Source organism: Poecilia mexicana, unplaced genomic scaffold (genome assembly GCF_051168715.1).
Source record: "Poecilia mexicana isolate PSO_F unplaced genomic scaffold, ASM5116871v1 scaffold_17, whole genome shotgun sequence".
Lineage (NCBI taxonomy): Eukaryota > Metazoa > Chordata > Actinopteri > Cyprinodontiformes > Poeciliidae > Poecilia > Poecilia mexicana.
Genome location: NW_028263386.1, coordinates 6326289 through 6342027, shown reverse-complemented (window position 1 = coordinate 6342027; position 15739 = coordinate 6326289). Strand labels below are relative to the sequence as shown.

Sequence of the window (15739 nt, the reverse complement as noted above, 5' to 3'; positions counted from 1 at the left end):
GTTTCGTTTGGCTGCTTTGCAAATGCAGCTCATGTCTGAACCACTGTTGTAATTTTATTTTCATTTGTTTTGTATAAAACTGAGTCAAACCTTTAGGACTGGTTCTTGTTTTATAACATTTACGTTTCCTGTTTTGATTTTTTTTTTCCAGGTGATTTTTATCTGTCTTCATTAAATTAAATTAATTAGAATTTATTAAAACATAATAAGATTCCTACCTGGTCTGTTTCTGCTGGCTTCGGTGATTTCCTGAATATCCCGCTGAAAATTCCTCCTTTTTCCTAAATCACAGTAAATGCATAATAATATTAACTCTGCCTGCTGCTGATGCAGTTTGTCCACATCAACCTGCCCACCTTGGTGTCAGACAGACTGTCGCTGCTGGCAGACAAATCCATGTGATCACTCAGATTCTCCTACAGCAACACAGGAACACACTTAGATAAATAATTTAAAAGCTTTTTCACAAATAGATAAGTTATTTGCTTAATCAAAACCTAAGGTAAACTTTTATTTACCTGTGCGGACGTCTCATCAGCTGGTTTGGTCGATTTCTTTAAGATGCCAGAAAAGAAACCACCTTTTTCCTGTAAAGAAACAGGATTTTTAAGAAACTAACAGATTTACCATTTCATTTTCCAAACAAAGTAAAACAAGCTGAAATGCTAAAAACAATAAATAAATAAAAATAAAAATATATATGTATATATATCTTGATTGTTGAATTAGTCAAATTTTTGCAAATAAAACAAGACAAAATTCTGATTGAAACATATTAAACACGATTGTTCTAAACATTTTCTGTCTTCAGAATAAAATCATACTCAACTTTATATAACCTTCTGAACTCGTTAAAAAGTGTCAGGAATGTGGAAGATTTCTTTCAGAGGGAGGAGATAATAAAGCTGTCAGACTGTCAGGACTGAACATTTCCCTGCTGCCTTCTGCATGTTTAAAACATTAGATAAACCACCGTGTGTCTTAATCGTAGTCGTCACATTTTAGCACATTCCCACAATGATCCTTCCTCAAACACATGTTGGGGCTCCTTGTATTTTATCAATAAATACCTCTGGGCTTTTTCATGAATTAACTTAATGAAGCGATAAAATGCTTTATAAAACATCTTGCTACAGCAATTGAACTTGTGCTTACGTGGGATGGTTCAGATGTTTTCTCCTCTTCCTCTTTCTCCACATCTTCAGAATCACTTTCTGCTTTGCTGACCTGAGGATGAATAAAACAGTTTATAAGAAGGAGAAACAAAACTGGGAAGATGTAACTTTTTACATTACTTATAATGTGATGTATATTCTTAAACTTAAAGAAATAGACTTCACGGTGAAATGTTTGAGTAAATGTTGTCATTATAATGCTAATCAGGCTATATTTTGGTATTCATTACCCATTTTTGTCTCTGAGTTTTGCTGTTACCTTCAGGGCAGGAGAGGATTTCTCCTTGGGTGTTTTGCGAAACATTCCAGTGAGAAGGCCTCCTTTCTCCTGATAACACAGAGAATAAAAAGTTTAACCCCACATAAGACGAACAATTATATTTAATGTTTCTGCACAAAACAATTTGAGGATAATGTCAGTATTTGTGTTCTTTAAAAAAAGAAGAAGTGGGATCTGCATCTCTTTACAGTCATGTGTTTTTAAAAAGACATTTCTTCCCCTTCATTTGTCATGATTGTGACATGAAGACTTTGAAAGAACGGAAGCAGAACTGGTCTGTGTTGGATTGTACCTGTTTGTGTTCTGCATTGTGTCGCTCTTTGCTTTGGTCTCCCAGTTGTTCCTTCTCTGAACTGGTTTCTTCTGCACTGGGCTCAGGACTGGGCTCTCTGCTGGCCTGAGAAGTGACAACACACCAGTCACATCTCACCATTAACACCAGTTAAACGTAACCAGTAGACATGAAACAAAACAAAAACAGGAGAGAAAAGACAATGCAAATTAACTTACCTTTACTTTCTTACAAATGAGACATTTGAAATTATCCCAATGTTTATAAGAAAATTAATAATTATATCTAAAAAAAACCAATACATTCTTCAGCTTAACACACACTGGAAGTGTGTTATTTATGAAACAAATATATTACTTACTAAACCAAAATAAATTAAATATACAATAAAAGGTCACTAGCAAATGTCTTTTATATATAAATATATTTGAACCCCAAAACTCATCTTTCCACTTGAAATTACTTTTTTACACCAAAAGTAGCACCAAAATAAAGCAGAAAGAAAAGCAGCAGCGCAGAAGAAAGCCAGGATGCAGCAGAATTTGTGTGAAAGTTTTATTCAGTAACACCAACATTCCTGGGTAGTACAAGTTCGAAATGGATTGATCAGATGCCACCAGTCTGCATCGTTTTGTAGAAAATAATAGAAGGTGTGCTTTTTCTATATTTATAAATAAATTATGTGACGTGGGATTACAGTTAATTCTACCCCAAAGTGGTGAATTCAACATCAGTTGCACCAAATTAGTTTAGAGTTTATTTTTGCAGCATATTGTTTTGTTTTTATGCTGTTTTCTGCACAATAAGTTAAGATAAACACGTAATAAAAATCATTTAAAAGTAACTGCCATAACGTCAGCATGGGCTACTGCCACCCAAAACCCCCCTCTTGTTGACGCCTCTGCTCAATGACTCAGTCAGGTTCCTCAGACATTATTTGACTTAATTACTTTGAAAACAAATTTACATGTATCAACATGATCATATGACTGAAATAAAAGGACAATATTTACGTAAATATCACAAATCTTTTGGGGATTTTCAAATAGGGTAAACCATTTAGAGACAAACTATGAGAATCACCAACTGTGAAAAAAGTATTTCCAAATAATTTGAATCTTTTAAGACTGAAATGTTAACCTAATAAAACTGCAAACAAATCATCATCACAATGATTCAGTTCAGCTCTGCAGTCATGAAATGATGAAAAATTATTTTAATTATCTAGAAATTCAACATTTTTACTTTGTGCTATACAGTTTTTATTTTTTATTTGCTTTTTTTTAACCTTGTAAATATCCCTCAGATGATTTGTACTGTGACGATTGGATTGGAGTCGGTCCTGGGATTCCTCCCCAATAAATCAGTTTTATGATGCCGGACTTGAACCTCAACTGGATAACGGCTCCTTGTTGTACCTCCTAATGTTTTAAAATTCCCATCACCAGTTAACCTTTGTTGAATTCAGATTATTATCGTTTTATTCCAGCAGCGTTAAAGTGTCAGCCGTTCCCTCCACCATCACTAAAAAACATTTAGCATTTTTCCACCACCAGCAGAAACCCCAGATGCTGCATCGTACCTTTGGTGACTTGAACTGCAGCCCTTTCATTACTCCTTTCAGAACGCCCTGCTGGCCACAGTCACACGTCACAAACAGACTGACGACACACACATTAACGAACACACACACACAGACACACACACAAACATACCGGTTTGTTGCTGGGAGCATGTTTGATTGGGACGTCATCAGATTTTTCCTCTTGGTCGTCAGTCACGTAGCTCTGAGGAGAGAAAAATACCAGAACATCAACTTGTTGAAACTTCTGTTTGGTAGAAGTGGTTAAAATGACAATTAATCATTGAGTTTAAAAAAGCATCAGACACCTGTTGTACCTGCATATGGTAGAAAGTTTGTAAATAATGACATTTTGCAGCTTTTTATGAATTACATTGTTTTGTGACTGGAAACAAACATAATTCAAATCTGAATTAGGACTTTGCTGCATAATAATGTCCTGCTACTTATTGTAATAAATTATAATGTTCTGAGATCATTTTTAAGTAATATAATGGCAAAATAGCACAAGAACATATTCTCAAAGATTAATAAACTTTAATTTCTAATGAGTATTTAACCCTGAAACTGGAAGACAATTTAAATATACAAAATAAATAAACAAAACAACAAATAAAATGGACACTGAAGTCTCTGTAAACAAAACCGCTCTTCAAAACATGGTCTAGTTGAAACCACTGAACTAGACTGAAAACTTTTGTCATCTTGTTTTTGATAGAAAGAGAGAAAGACATGAGAAAAACACAATCATGCAAATGGAAATTACTGAGCTTGTTTATTAAATTAGTAAATTACCATGTGGTTACTGCGACAGGTCAGTCTCTGTAACTGGACAGGTTATTACAACATATCCTGAAACTGCTGACTCAGAGCCTCTGGATGTCTAAATGCACAGCTATGTCACATTCATGTGCACATAGCGACACACCCACACCTGTTTGTCCTTCTGCTCTGATACCTGAAACTGGTTTCCCATGACGGTCAGGTTTCCACCAGCAGAAAGCTCTGGGTTACAGCAACGTGGAAATATTTTAAACCGCCTCTCAATGATTTTCAAACTGGAGCAGATCTGAGTCATCAGCGGTAGCGATTTTTGATATGGGCAGTTGCCCAGGGCGACATTAGAGCAGGTGATGGATGGGATGGGGAGATACTCCACAGTCACCTGATAAATTATTTATTTTTTTAAGCAAATTTATTTGTTAGTTGGGTTTTGAAAACCCTTTTAATGCGTGAAGTTAATAATGTGTGGGCTGGGAATACGGAGGTAATTTTACATGCTTTGTGCAGGATTGAACTACATTTTGATCCAACCCAGAATTTTAAAGATTTCCTGTATTTTGATTGGTTAGGAGGCAGCAGAAGGAGGGGCTTTCCCAGGGCAATGTTCATGCAAAAATCACCACTGGTCATGAATGGTTTTATTTAGACTTTAGATGCTTTTTCAACATATGTGAAATACTTTCTGAAATACTTACTTATGTGAAATACTCCAAAGTAAAAGAAAATACTGTGGAAGAATTTATAAAGTTTAAAAGATATGTTCAAGAAGTACAAAAATGCCTGAAAGCCAGGAAAGGTAAACATACAGAACTAGGGTTATATTAAAACGAGGCTCGGGGGCCACTTGCAGTCCTTTGAAAGTTTGTTTCTGGCCCCTGACCATAAATCAGAAATATGAGTAATTACTGCCTGAAAGCAAAAACCCAGATGAACATTTTTTATTATAATTTTTTGAGAGAGATTTTCAAACAGACAAAAAAAAGTATCTTTTATAAGCCAGGTTCCTGCTTTTCCACTTAAATTTATTGTAAGCAGAACCTCAGCTAACCTCGGCCCAATAAAGAAAGAGCTGACCCACTTAACCTAAAAAGAACAATTTACCTCTAAATTTTGAAATTACATGCCTGTCTTTTAATAATCCAATTGTGCAATACCCTTACTAATGTTTTTCCATCAACAAAATTCATTTTCTAAAACAAAAGGACTTGGTTGCTTAAAATCTTTCATGTGTAGTATTGAGCAGATTTCTTTTATTTCTTAAAAGTTAATTTTAGTGCTTTCATCTAGACAATTTTTCACACAACATAATGATTATATAAATCAATGTCGTCTTTTTGATTCTCAGACAGGAAATCAGTGAGCTTTGCCTACTGTAAATGTTGGCATTTTCTCTTTTTGGCTGCGTCGAAACATTCCCGTCAGGCCAGACTGATTGCTCTACCAAAATAAGCACAGAAGAAGAAGAAAGACGCAGACATTATGAATGCTGTTTGTAAGACAGGCGGGAGCTGGCGAAGTGCAGCTGCAGGTAAATACCCGCTTGAAATCCGCTTCATCTGCAGCAGCTTCTGGTTGGTCAGTTTCTCTGGACGTCTGAGGGGAAAGATGACATTTTATTTAAAACATTATTAAAATAAACAAGGCGTATCATGGGATTTGATATAAATGCGGCTCTGTGCAGTAAATCCGTACCTTTCTGGGTTCACCGGGCCTTGCTGCTGCTTTTGGTTCCTGCACAAACAAGAAGGGTAAATAAAACATAGAAGAAATGTGAAGCCTTGAGAAGCTCCTTCACCAAACCGCTGAATCATATTTATATAAAGATAAAAATTGTCTAAATCTGAAGTTGTGAAGCTGGTTTTTAAGAATGAACCGACTGTTTTGTACCTTTTCTGCGAGTCTCGGGGAAGCAGCAGCAGTTTCAGACGGTTTTAGTTTGGTATGTTGTTGCTGGATGTTCCCATTCGGCTAATAAAATATGAAAAAACAAAAAGAAAAAGAATCAGCTGGATATTATTCAAGATTAATATTATTATTACAGTAAGACTATACAGTTATGAAAGAAATCAGGACAGTCCATTAAATATTCACTTAGTTAATAAGAAATTTTATTCTCATATTGATATCTAACCTGTTTTGTTATGGCTGAAAAGGGACGTGAAGCAGGTAAATTTCTTTGACTAACTTTTTCTTAAATCAAAGATATAAACAAAAATCCGTTTTCCAACTGAGGACAGGGTTTCTGCAGGTTTCTACCAAATCAAATTTAATACTTTTAAAGACCTTTTAAAGAGCATTATGAATGAAATTTAAGAACTATATCTCCAAAGAAATGCATGAACTTCATCCAGCCACCTGGCAAAAAAAAAAGCTAGTTAGCTAGTTAGCAACGGTGTGTTAGCAGTGAGTTACAGAACGCAGTGAGGATGTCTACATGTGACTCAACCCTCTGCCTGATGGAAAAGTCCCACGAGAAAAAGAAGTACGTAGTTTATACAATTAAATAATCCTACAAAGACTAAATTTAAGACCTGTGATTAAGATGTTTAAGACCAACTTACTTCTTTAAAAAGAATTTAAGACATTTTAATGCCAAATAAAAGACTTTATAAGGATCTGTGGGCACCGTGTACATGGTGAATTTTATGATACTGAGTGGAAAAGCATCATAAAATTCTGTTGCAGCAAAGCAAAGCCAAACCAAGACATGTCTGCGTCCATGAGCTTCTTTTACCTGTTCTCTGTTCTGGTGTCTAAACAACAAAATTCTCATTTCTTTAACGATGAGAAGTTGATCTCTGTTTGAGACAAATAATTTCTCCTTGCCCACCTGTGATGATAGAGTAACTTGTGGGTTTTTGGAGACTTCACTTTCACTTCACGTTCATTTTAACTGTCAGGAGCACAAAAACGTATAAACGTCTGAGTTTTCAACAAGCAAACTTCCTTCAAAATGATCAGCAATAAGGTTCTCATAAAGCACATTTTATTTAAATCGGAATAAATGTTTGTCACCAAAAATTACAATTTGCATCACATTTAATAGAAAACTTTAAATGCTCTATTCTTCAGTGTTTACTCTTCATTTATATCCATATTTTTTATAATTATTTAAACTGATCATAAATATCCAGGTGTAAATATTTAGCAGCATTCGATTAGTTTTACATGATTATACCTAGAATTAAACTCAATGAAATACATAAATGTAGGACATTTTTAGACTATATTAGTGCGTCTCAACAGTTTTAACACAATATTCTCTTCTCTTTTTTTCAATATGTTATTTTATTTTAAAAAATAAAAACGCCACCATCACCTGGTAGAATGCATTGTAAAATTAATACCTTGCTGTTTAAAGCTGCTGATTTTTTCATTCTGTACTGTGTGTGAATCAGCTCCTGTAGATAAAAAATAAATAAGTCAATTCATAATCCAAGTTGGAGAATTTTAAACATTTTAACTTTAATTCTAACTTTGTTAAGCATCTTTAAACCAAATCGCAACTCATTTTGTTCTTTTAAACGCACTATTTACAAATCCACTCCTCTAAATGGTCATTATTTTTGTAAGGAATTACACTTCTGTAGGAAGAGTTTAATCACTAATTTAAAAAAAAGAAGAGAAAAGAAAATACTTAAATATTTGTGAAAAAATTTAATATAATTTCACTTTTGTCACTGGTGGATCTGAAGTCTTTTGGCTGTTAAAAACACAGATTAAAGTGAGCAAATTTCATCAACTTACAAGGCAGAAGGATTACTTTTCCACACAGGGTCGGGTTGGTTTATGTTGCGTTTTTCCCTTTATAAATAAACCGTAATTTAAAAAACTTCCTGTAATGTTTACTGCGGTTGTCTTTATCTGATTTATCGTTACAATCTGAAACATTCGCATGAGACGAAAAGAAAAAACTCTTAAACTGTTGACTGTTTCACAGAGAAATTATAAAGAAATTACAGTCTTCATGACAAATCAAGCCTCTGGATTTTTATCTTATCAAGTCTAATTAATATTATGAGCAATAAGATTTAAAAAGTGGTGTCTGCTTAAAAGCCGGACTAACTTGTTACTGGCAAGTTGTCATCAGGAAGTAGGTCACTGTTACTAGTGGAACAAACCATTTCACAACGTAAACAGCAAGTCTTCTGACATGACTGCTTTTTTTAAAACAATCTATGTCAAAAACTTCCTGTTTTTATTGTTAAGAAAAATGTAAAAAGGAAAAAACAATCTCTAATGTGTTTAAGAATTACTGTGAGTTAACTATGAAAAACATGATGAATTGTGATTAAATATTTTAATAGATTGTCAGCTCTGTAAGTCGAGTTTAATTTTACAGAAAATGCTTTTTCCAGATGTGTCGGTTGAGTCCACTGCTCTTTTGCATAAAAACTGAAATCAGGACGTAAAAACAAAATAAAACATGTATTGTTGTTGAAGTTAACATTCTTTTTCTGAAGAAGAATTGAATTTGACAGGCGAGTTCATAAAACCCCCTCTTAGGCTTGATTAGTTTTAGATTCAACTCAATTAATACTTAATAACATTAATAAAGCAGAATTAAGATAAACACAAGCATATATGTATGTTTTGTAGCTTTTAGTAAAACTTTGAACTCACAGCCTCTTTGGGTCGAGGAGGCATCAACGGAGCTGGCTTCACATCTCTCTCTGCCTCATTTCTTTTTACCTGAAAACAAAGTTTCAGCGTCTTAACATGCTGGAATTTATTGTAAAGCCCATTTATGGCACCTTAAAAATACAGGAATGACTTTATTACAAGTTAATGAAAGACTTGAGTTTATTGCACTGCCTCTGTGGGCTTTGGAGGAGGTTTGGGCTGCGGGAAACAAAAAGGCACTGAATGAGTTTTGTCAGTTTGATTTAAAAGATTCCCAGATCCCATCCCTCTATCTTCAAACAAAAAGAGTCACAACCCAAAATATTTATACAGTTAAAGTTCATAAATTCATACTGTACAAGTGCATCTAATATTTTTACCAATGTTCATATCAGATTTGTAAAAAGAGAAACTAAAAGCAGCTGAAAAAGAAAAAATAAATAAATTCAGAACAAAAACGATGGGAAAATTCATTTCAATTGAAGACGTTAGTTAATGTGTGGGTGAGATAAAACATCTAAGTCTCTTTCTGCATTTAAAAAAATGAAAAATCATTATGATGAAGCAGTAAGGCACTGGATAAACTGATGTTTTATTTTGTATTTTTTGTTATTTTTATTTTAAATATGTTTGTCTTCTGAGCTGAATTTTTATGTGAATATAGGTCAGATATACTTCACACTTTTTTCTGCTCCTTTTCATTCACTGTGCTTTTATTTGTTCCATGAACTATTCATATTTATTACTGAGTGAATGAAATGAAATGAAAAGCCAGCTACGGATAAACATTTAAAATAACGGTGAACTCTGTACACTAGAGGAACAGCAGGACAAAAAGAGAAACGGTGTTCATGTTTTAAAGGGTGATCAGGTGCGCAGGGACATGCATGACTCTGGGAATGTGGAACATCCCTTCTCCACAAACAGCTGGAACCTGTCCGCTCGGTTTGGCTTATTTTAGTTTAGTCAGCCAGGATTTGTTTGTCTCACTCCCACATGAGGCCTGTGAGGCAACGGCATGTTTAGGAGGTTTGATGTGTGAGATATTTCATCTCTGCTCTGAAATGTGACACGTTATGAGTTAAACCGCCGAGCTGCTGGCAGAGACACAACAATCCACTTTAAGGTTCAGCAAACACATTAAAAACAGTAAAAACTCTGTCAATAAAACATCATTTATTTTAACATATACATGCAAATATTTAAAACATGAAAATTATTATTTTTTAATTTTCTTAAATTTACCAACAGATTAGAGTTTGTTTATAATTGATATTGTAGCTAAGGTTTCATTTTATGCATGTATTTCATGCTTTTATGTGAAAATCTTTGATTATAATTCACATTGTGGTAAGCAACACTTATTGTTTGGACTTACTGTAAAGAACAAGCTTACAATAATTTATTTAACTTATTTTTTGGAGAAAAAAAATATTACAAAAACTTCTTTTTTGGAATAAAAAAAATTTTATTCCTTCTTGGAAGTAAAATTGGCTGCTTATACTAATCAATTTGTAAAAAAAAAATATGATCAATCTAAAAATTACTATTAGAAGCAGAGCTTAAATTAACATTTCCATAAAATCATGATGACATGTTGGAAGAAGGGTTATGATAATTTTGGGTTTTTCATTACAGTTTAATTTTATTTCATTGTGACTTTTGTCTAGTTCGTTTAATTATTTTTTTAGAGTGTGTCTGCTAGTTTTTACAACTTATCAGTTAAAAACTGTTTAGTTTTAGTTTAGTTTTTATTAGTTATAGTAGTAATTTTAGTTTTTTTTTGGTTAATGTTTAGGTGCAGAACTCAAAAAGGTCATAGTTTTGAGATTATGTATACGACTGGGTAACAAATACTCAACAGAACACATACATTTTAAAAAATTATTTACTTATTGTTGAACTACAACTGATTCTGGCGTTTTTGATGCTGTCGCCATTTTGCGGACGAGCGTAAACAGGATTACAGAGTGCTGTAATTTGCCAATACTAACATAATCTAATTATGTCACATCAGTTCAAAAAGTTGATAAATAGATTCATAAACATGCAAATGGAGGGCTATGTATCTACAGTTTAAGTATGTTTTAGTAAGTTGTATGAACACATAACATAGTTCCAGTTAGTTATAATTTTTCCCCATTAATTACAATTTTTATACATTTCAGGTAACGAAAACATTTCAGTTATTTTGTTTGTTTGTGTTAGCTATAATAACCTGACGCTGTTTGTTGAGCACAGCTTAACATTTTTATGTTGAATAGATATAATTTGATCGTACTGATCATGTTTTGTGTTTGCAGGTTTTCTCACCGGTTTTGGCTTCTTTTTGACCTCTGGCTTCATCATACAGGCCTCCATCCTGCCTGCAGGAGCGACACAAAGACAGTTCAGCAGGAAGCTTTTGAGTTTGTAGTGGGTTGTGAGTGAGAATTGTTCATATAAAGAGAAGAATATAAGCGTCAAGAAACCAGTGACCTCTGCATACATTTACACTAATAAATCTGCATTAAAGCCATTATCATCAGGAATACTGTGGTCATTTTCATGCTAATTTGAATAATTATTTAACTTTTATTTCATGCATTACTGTAAGATATGAAAAAGAATTAAAAACAACTCTGATGATAGATTAGTGTTTTAGCAGTTTTTTTACCAGCTGAAATTTTGAGTGAAATGTGAACAGATTCAGTTTCCACAGCTAACTTGAAAAAAAAAATTTTGAATTGAAGAAAAAAATTACATTTTATTTTTTGGCTAAAAAAATCAGCTACATTCTGAAGAAAGGATAAATCTCCAGACTTAAAATTTCATAATTTGAACTCCTTTTCACACTTTATAAAATACAAATATTCAATTCATGGCTGATATTTATTCAGTGAGCAGAAAAGCATGGGAAAAGAGAATTGATAAAAGAATGAAAGGAAAGAAAGAAAGGCTCAAGATCATAATGAATCTAAGACAAAAAAATTATACAAGAAAGAAAATGAGGAAGAAAAGGCAGAAGAAATAAGATAAAAGAGGGGAAAAGGAGCGACAGAAAAGGTAGGAAGGGTGGAAAAATGAAAATATGTACATGAGGAAAGAATTAAGGACATAAAGAATGGAAGAACAAATGGTAACAAGGTGGCAACAAAAAAGAGGAAGAAATCAGAAAAAGAAGAAATGACAAATAAATAAAGAGGAAGCAAGAAGACAAGAAAGAACAAAACAACACAAAGGAATAAGATTCATGGGGAAGAAAGTGATGAAGGAAAATGAGGGAATACCACAAGGAAACACGAAGCGTCTGAAAAATAACATTTGTTTCTGCGTGCTTCCTTTTCCAAACTGATCCTTTTTGTAATTTTCTCATGAACACTGGAACTGAAAGATATTTTAAATATCCAAAATAAATAAACAAAACAACAGAAACAACAAAAAAAATTTAATCATGAAGTCTCTGTAAACAAAATTGTCCTTCAAAAAAAGGTCTAATTGAGACCAAAGAACCAGACTGAAGACTTTTATCGTGCAGTTTTTGGTACAAAGAGAGAAAAAAGAGAAACGATAAATAATGCAAATGTAAATTACTGAGTTTGTTTTAGTTTATCATGTGATTAATACATTTATTGCTTATTCCGACAGGCCTAGACAAGATCGCTCCTGTACAGCTTGCTTACTCTTCTCTAACCTCTGCTATTATCAAGATATTTTCACTCAGTTTGTGATCAGTAAATGGATATCATATGTTTCAAACTGCTGAAAGCAGCTTGAAACATTCAGGATCTCTCAGATCTTCTTGCTAAAGATTTTTGCCATGCATACTTTTTTAGATACACAAACAGTTGTCTGTTCCTGAAGTTTACCCACTGAGGAAGACCATTTCTGCCAAAATTTGCAACAGGATCTTGCATGTCTCTTTTAAATGCCTGTGGTGGAGAAGGCAGAACTGCATAATGGGGCAGCGTTATTCAAATAAGAGACCAAAAAGAAACTAAAATGCATTATCTTGCACAAACTAAAAAAACAAACATGTAGTATATCTCCCACCGGTCCACAACAACTGATGTGTCTGGATGGACGCTGTTCATTGAGCACAGCTTAACACCATTATTTTATCAAACTATTGTTTATCTCTGAGATCCAACCTTCAGAACGATGCACTGCAAAAACAGAAAGTCTTACCACTGATTTTTAATCTAGTTTCTAGTAAATATCTTAGTACACTTGAAATAAGAGAAAACTATCTTACAAGTAAGATTATACGTACCTGTTTTAAGTTAATAATTCCTTAATTTTGATGAAAAAGTACTAGTCCCATTGGCAGATTATTTCACTTATAACATGGGAAAAATGTCTTGTTATAAGTAAAATAATCTGCCAATGGAATTAATACTTTTTTTAATCAATATTGAGGAATTATTGACTTAAAACAAGCACCTATGTCTTGCTGGAAAGTAACTTCTAAGTTAGCTTTGTGCTAGACCAAAAACACTAAAATATTTTGTGTTTTTGCAGAGTGCAATTGAGGTTAGGTTTGTACTTTGACTGGGCCATTCCAGCACATGAACATAATTTGATCTGAACCATTCAATTATGGCTTTGGCTTTTGGTTATTATCCTGTTGTTATCCTGTTGGAAACTGAACCTCTGTCCCAAGTTTTCTAAAAGGCAACCAAAAACTGTACTTAAATAGTAGCAGGACTACTTCAGCGTATTTTACTCAAGCAAAAGTAAAAAGAAGTCTTCCAAGAACTTATTCAAGTAACGGTAAAAACAAAGTATTTGGTTAAAAAAAAAAAAAAAAGTAGCTGATTAGTCATAACATCTGATTTTATATATAAAATTATGTTATTCAACAGTCAAAAGTTTAATATTGTATGTATATTCTGATATTTTAAAGACCTACATTTTTATAAAATAACAAAATACCAAATTTAAGCAGAATCGTTGTTTTCCAAATAAATTTCTTCATTATAAAACTTATGAAACTAATATTTATTATAGGTAATGTGTATATACTGTATGTCAGAAAAGATTAAATTACTTTCAGTGACAAAGTGTAGCCTTTAGTGTAAATATATGATTTCCAAATGGTACATCAAAATGAACAGACGGAAGATAACGTTAGAACATAGATTGTGTTCAAACAGGAGGTCTCACTTCAACATAAATTGCAGATGTGTGCGTGTGTGTGTGTGTGTGTGTGTCTGGTGCATTTCTGATTAAAACGTTCTTATTCGTCATTCAATTAATGACAATGGATAGAGTAACCAGAAATTGTACTCAAGAGTAGTAATACTTCATAATAATATTAATCACGTAAAACTAAAAGGTGTGTAGAACTATTCCTACTTTTAAAAAAAGTTACTCACGTTAGTGTATCTAGTTACTGTCCACTTTTGAGTAAATAATGTAGTTACTACACTCCTGTAAAAAATGTACATATGTACAGATATCCATCTAAACAACTGAAAATCTACTATACATCAGAAACAAAAGTTGAAGAATGGAAAGGAGCGAGTGAGGAAATAGCTTAAATTTACTGACAAAAGTTTCCTTCGTACATTAGCAGAAATTAGTTCATAAGACAAAAACCAGAATGAATGAAGCTTAAAATCAATCCGATAGCGACTGTCATAATTACACAGCATTTTATCACACACTTTCTGTACAGTTACCACTGTATTTTACTTTGACAGTGACATCTCTGAAATTTGTTCGTAAATTTAACAAATAAATACATTAAACTGCAGCTATGAATCCTCTTTATTGTGTTAAAGTGAGCTCTAGAAATAGCCGTTAGTACGTTTTAGCTAACGCGCTCGCGCAAACTTAGAAGCTCCTTAAAGATCGTCGGTGGACGTAATTGACGTTGGCGTTTAAAACCATTAACCGCTCTGTGACGGATGAAACTAACCGAAGTTAAGTGAGGCCGATAAGCTTGAACCTACCGGAGATCCTTCAGAGATCCCTCTATGATCCTCTCCTCCAAGTTTCAACAGTGATTGATATGTATAAAAAAATAAAAACAAATGGGAGGCTCCTTCACTGTCATCAGACTCCCAGGAGTTTTAAAACTTCGCCACTCCCCGCTCTGCAGCATCTGCACTCAAGATGCGTTCAGGAGCTGTCCTAAAAACTCGGAAATAAGATTCATTGACAAATTTATTTATTGTCTACAATTTATGAATGTTCAAGGGATTGTACCAACTAACTATTTCCTAAACTGCTTTTCAGTTTAGGAAACATAATATGTGCATTAATTTATAAACTGCATGTATGCATATCATCAGGTTTTGAACATTTAATTTTTCTGTCATTTTACTTCCCTATATAATAAACTATTTAAAAAAAAACATAGATTTTGTACTTATTTATTAATGTTCTCAATTTGTAGTAAAGAAAAGAAAACTTCAGTGTTTATATTTTCTGTCAATTTTCATCTAGGATTTGTACAGTCGGCTTTTTAACATTGTATTTTTCCCTTCATTTTTAATTTTACACAATAAAAAGCTATTTGTTTACATTTATTTGTAGATCATTTTTTGCATGTTTTTGCATGTTTTTAGATTGTATTAAATGCTGTGGATTGCTTATAAATATCTTTTTTTTTATAAATAATGGTTATGTGCCATTTGAACTGTTATAATGTACAAAAATATTTTTGATATATTATTTTCTTTCAAAAATAAGCTACAAGCTATGAATTTACTTGTTCTTTTATTTACAGTATTTAGCCTGACACTAAATAATGTAAATAATAGTTCAATATGCATGTTGTGTATAAATATCTACAATTTGTCAACACAAATGTCTCTGTCAGGGAGATAATGACGCAGCTAGTCTGTTCATGCTCGCTGCCTGTCCATCCAATGTTCTCATGTTTCCTAAGCTGTGTTTATCTCCACGTCTGGTAATCCACAATTTCCGACACCAACCAAAGGTGACTTCACCTGTGGAACAAAGCATCTTTAAACAAACTCAAACACACCTGCAGAGCTTCTGTGCCACAAAATTAT

At 33.2% G+C, this 15739-nt stretch overlaps 1 protein-coding gene across 1 annotated transcript in view; it reads right to left on the bottom strand.

Moving 5' to 3' along the window:
- Nucleotides 1–14779, bottom strand: part of LOC106928620 (uncharacterized) — a 29819-nt gene extending 15040 nt beyond the window's left edge. The window contains exons 1-16 of the mRNA XM_088014788.1: nucleotides 14672–14779; nucleotides 11049–11101; nucleotides 8736–8804; nucleotides 7460–7513; nucleotides 6000–6080; nucleotides 5805–5843; nucleotides 5649–5705; nucleotides 5484–5549; nucleotides 3463–3534; nucleotides 3330–3377; nucleotides 1748–1852; nucleotides 1435–1503; nucleotides 1156–1227; nucleotides 519–587; nucleotides 357–416; nucleotides 219–281 (exon numbers count right to left, since the gene is read on the bottom strand). Coding sequence (XP_087870914.1) covers nucleotides 219–281; nucleotides 357–416; nucleotides 519–587; nucleotides 1156–1227; nucleotides 1435–1503; nucleotides 1748–1852; nucleotides 3330–3377; nucleotides 3463–3534; nucleotides 5484–5549; nucleotides 5649–5705; nucleotides 5805–5843; nucleotides 6000–6080; nucleotides 7460–7513; nucleotides 8736–8804; nucleotides 11049–11096 — 972 coding nt within the window. The 5' untranslated portion in view covers nucleotides 11097–11101; nucleotides 14672–14779. The remainder of the gene's footprint in view (nucleotides 1–218; nucleotides 282–356; nucleotides 417–518; nucleotides 588–1155; nucleotides 1228–1434; nucleotides 1504–1747; nucleotides 1853–3329; nucleotides 3378–3462; nucleotides 3535–5483; nucleotides 5550–5648; nucleotides 5706–5804; nucleotides 5844–5999; nucleotides 6081–7459; nucleotides 7514–8735; nucleotides 8805–11048; nucleotides 11102–14671) is intronic.
- Between the last annotated feature and the right edge of the window lie 960 nt (nucleotides 14780–15739).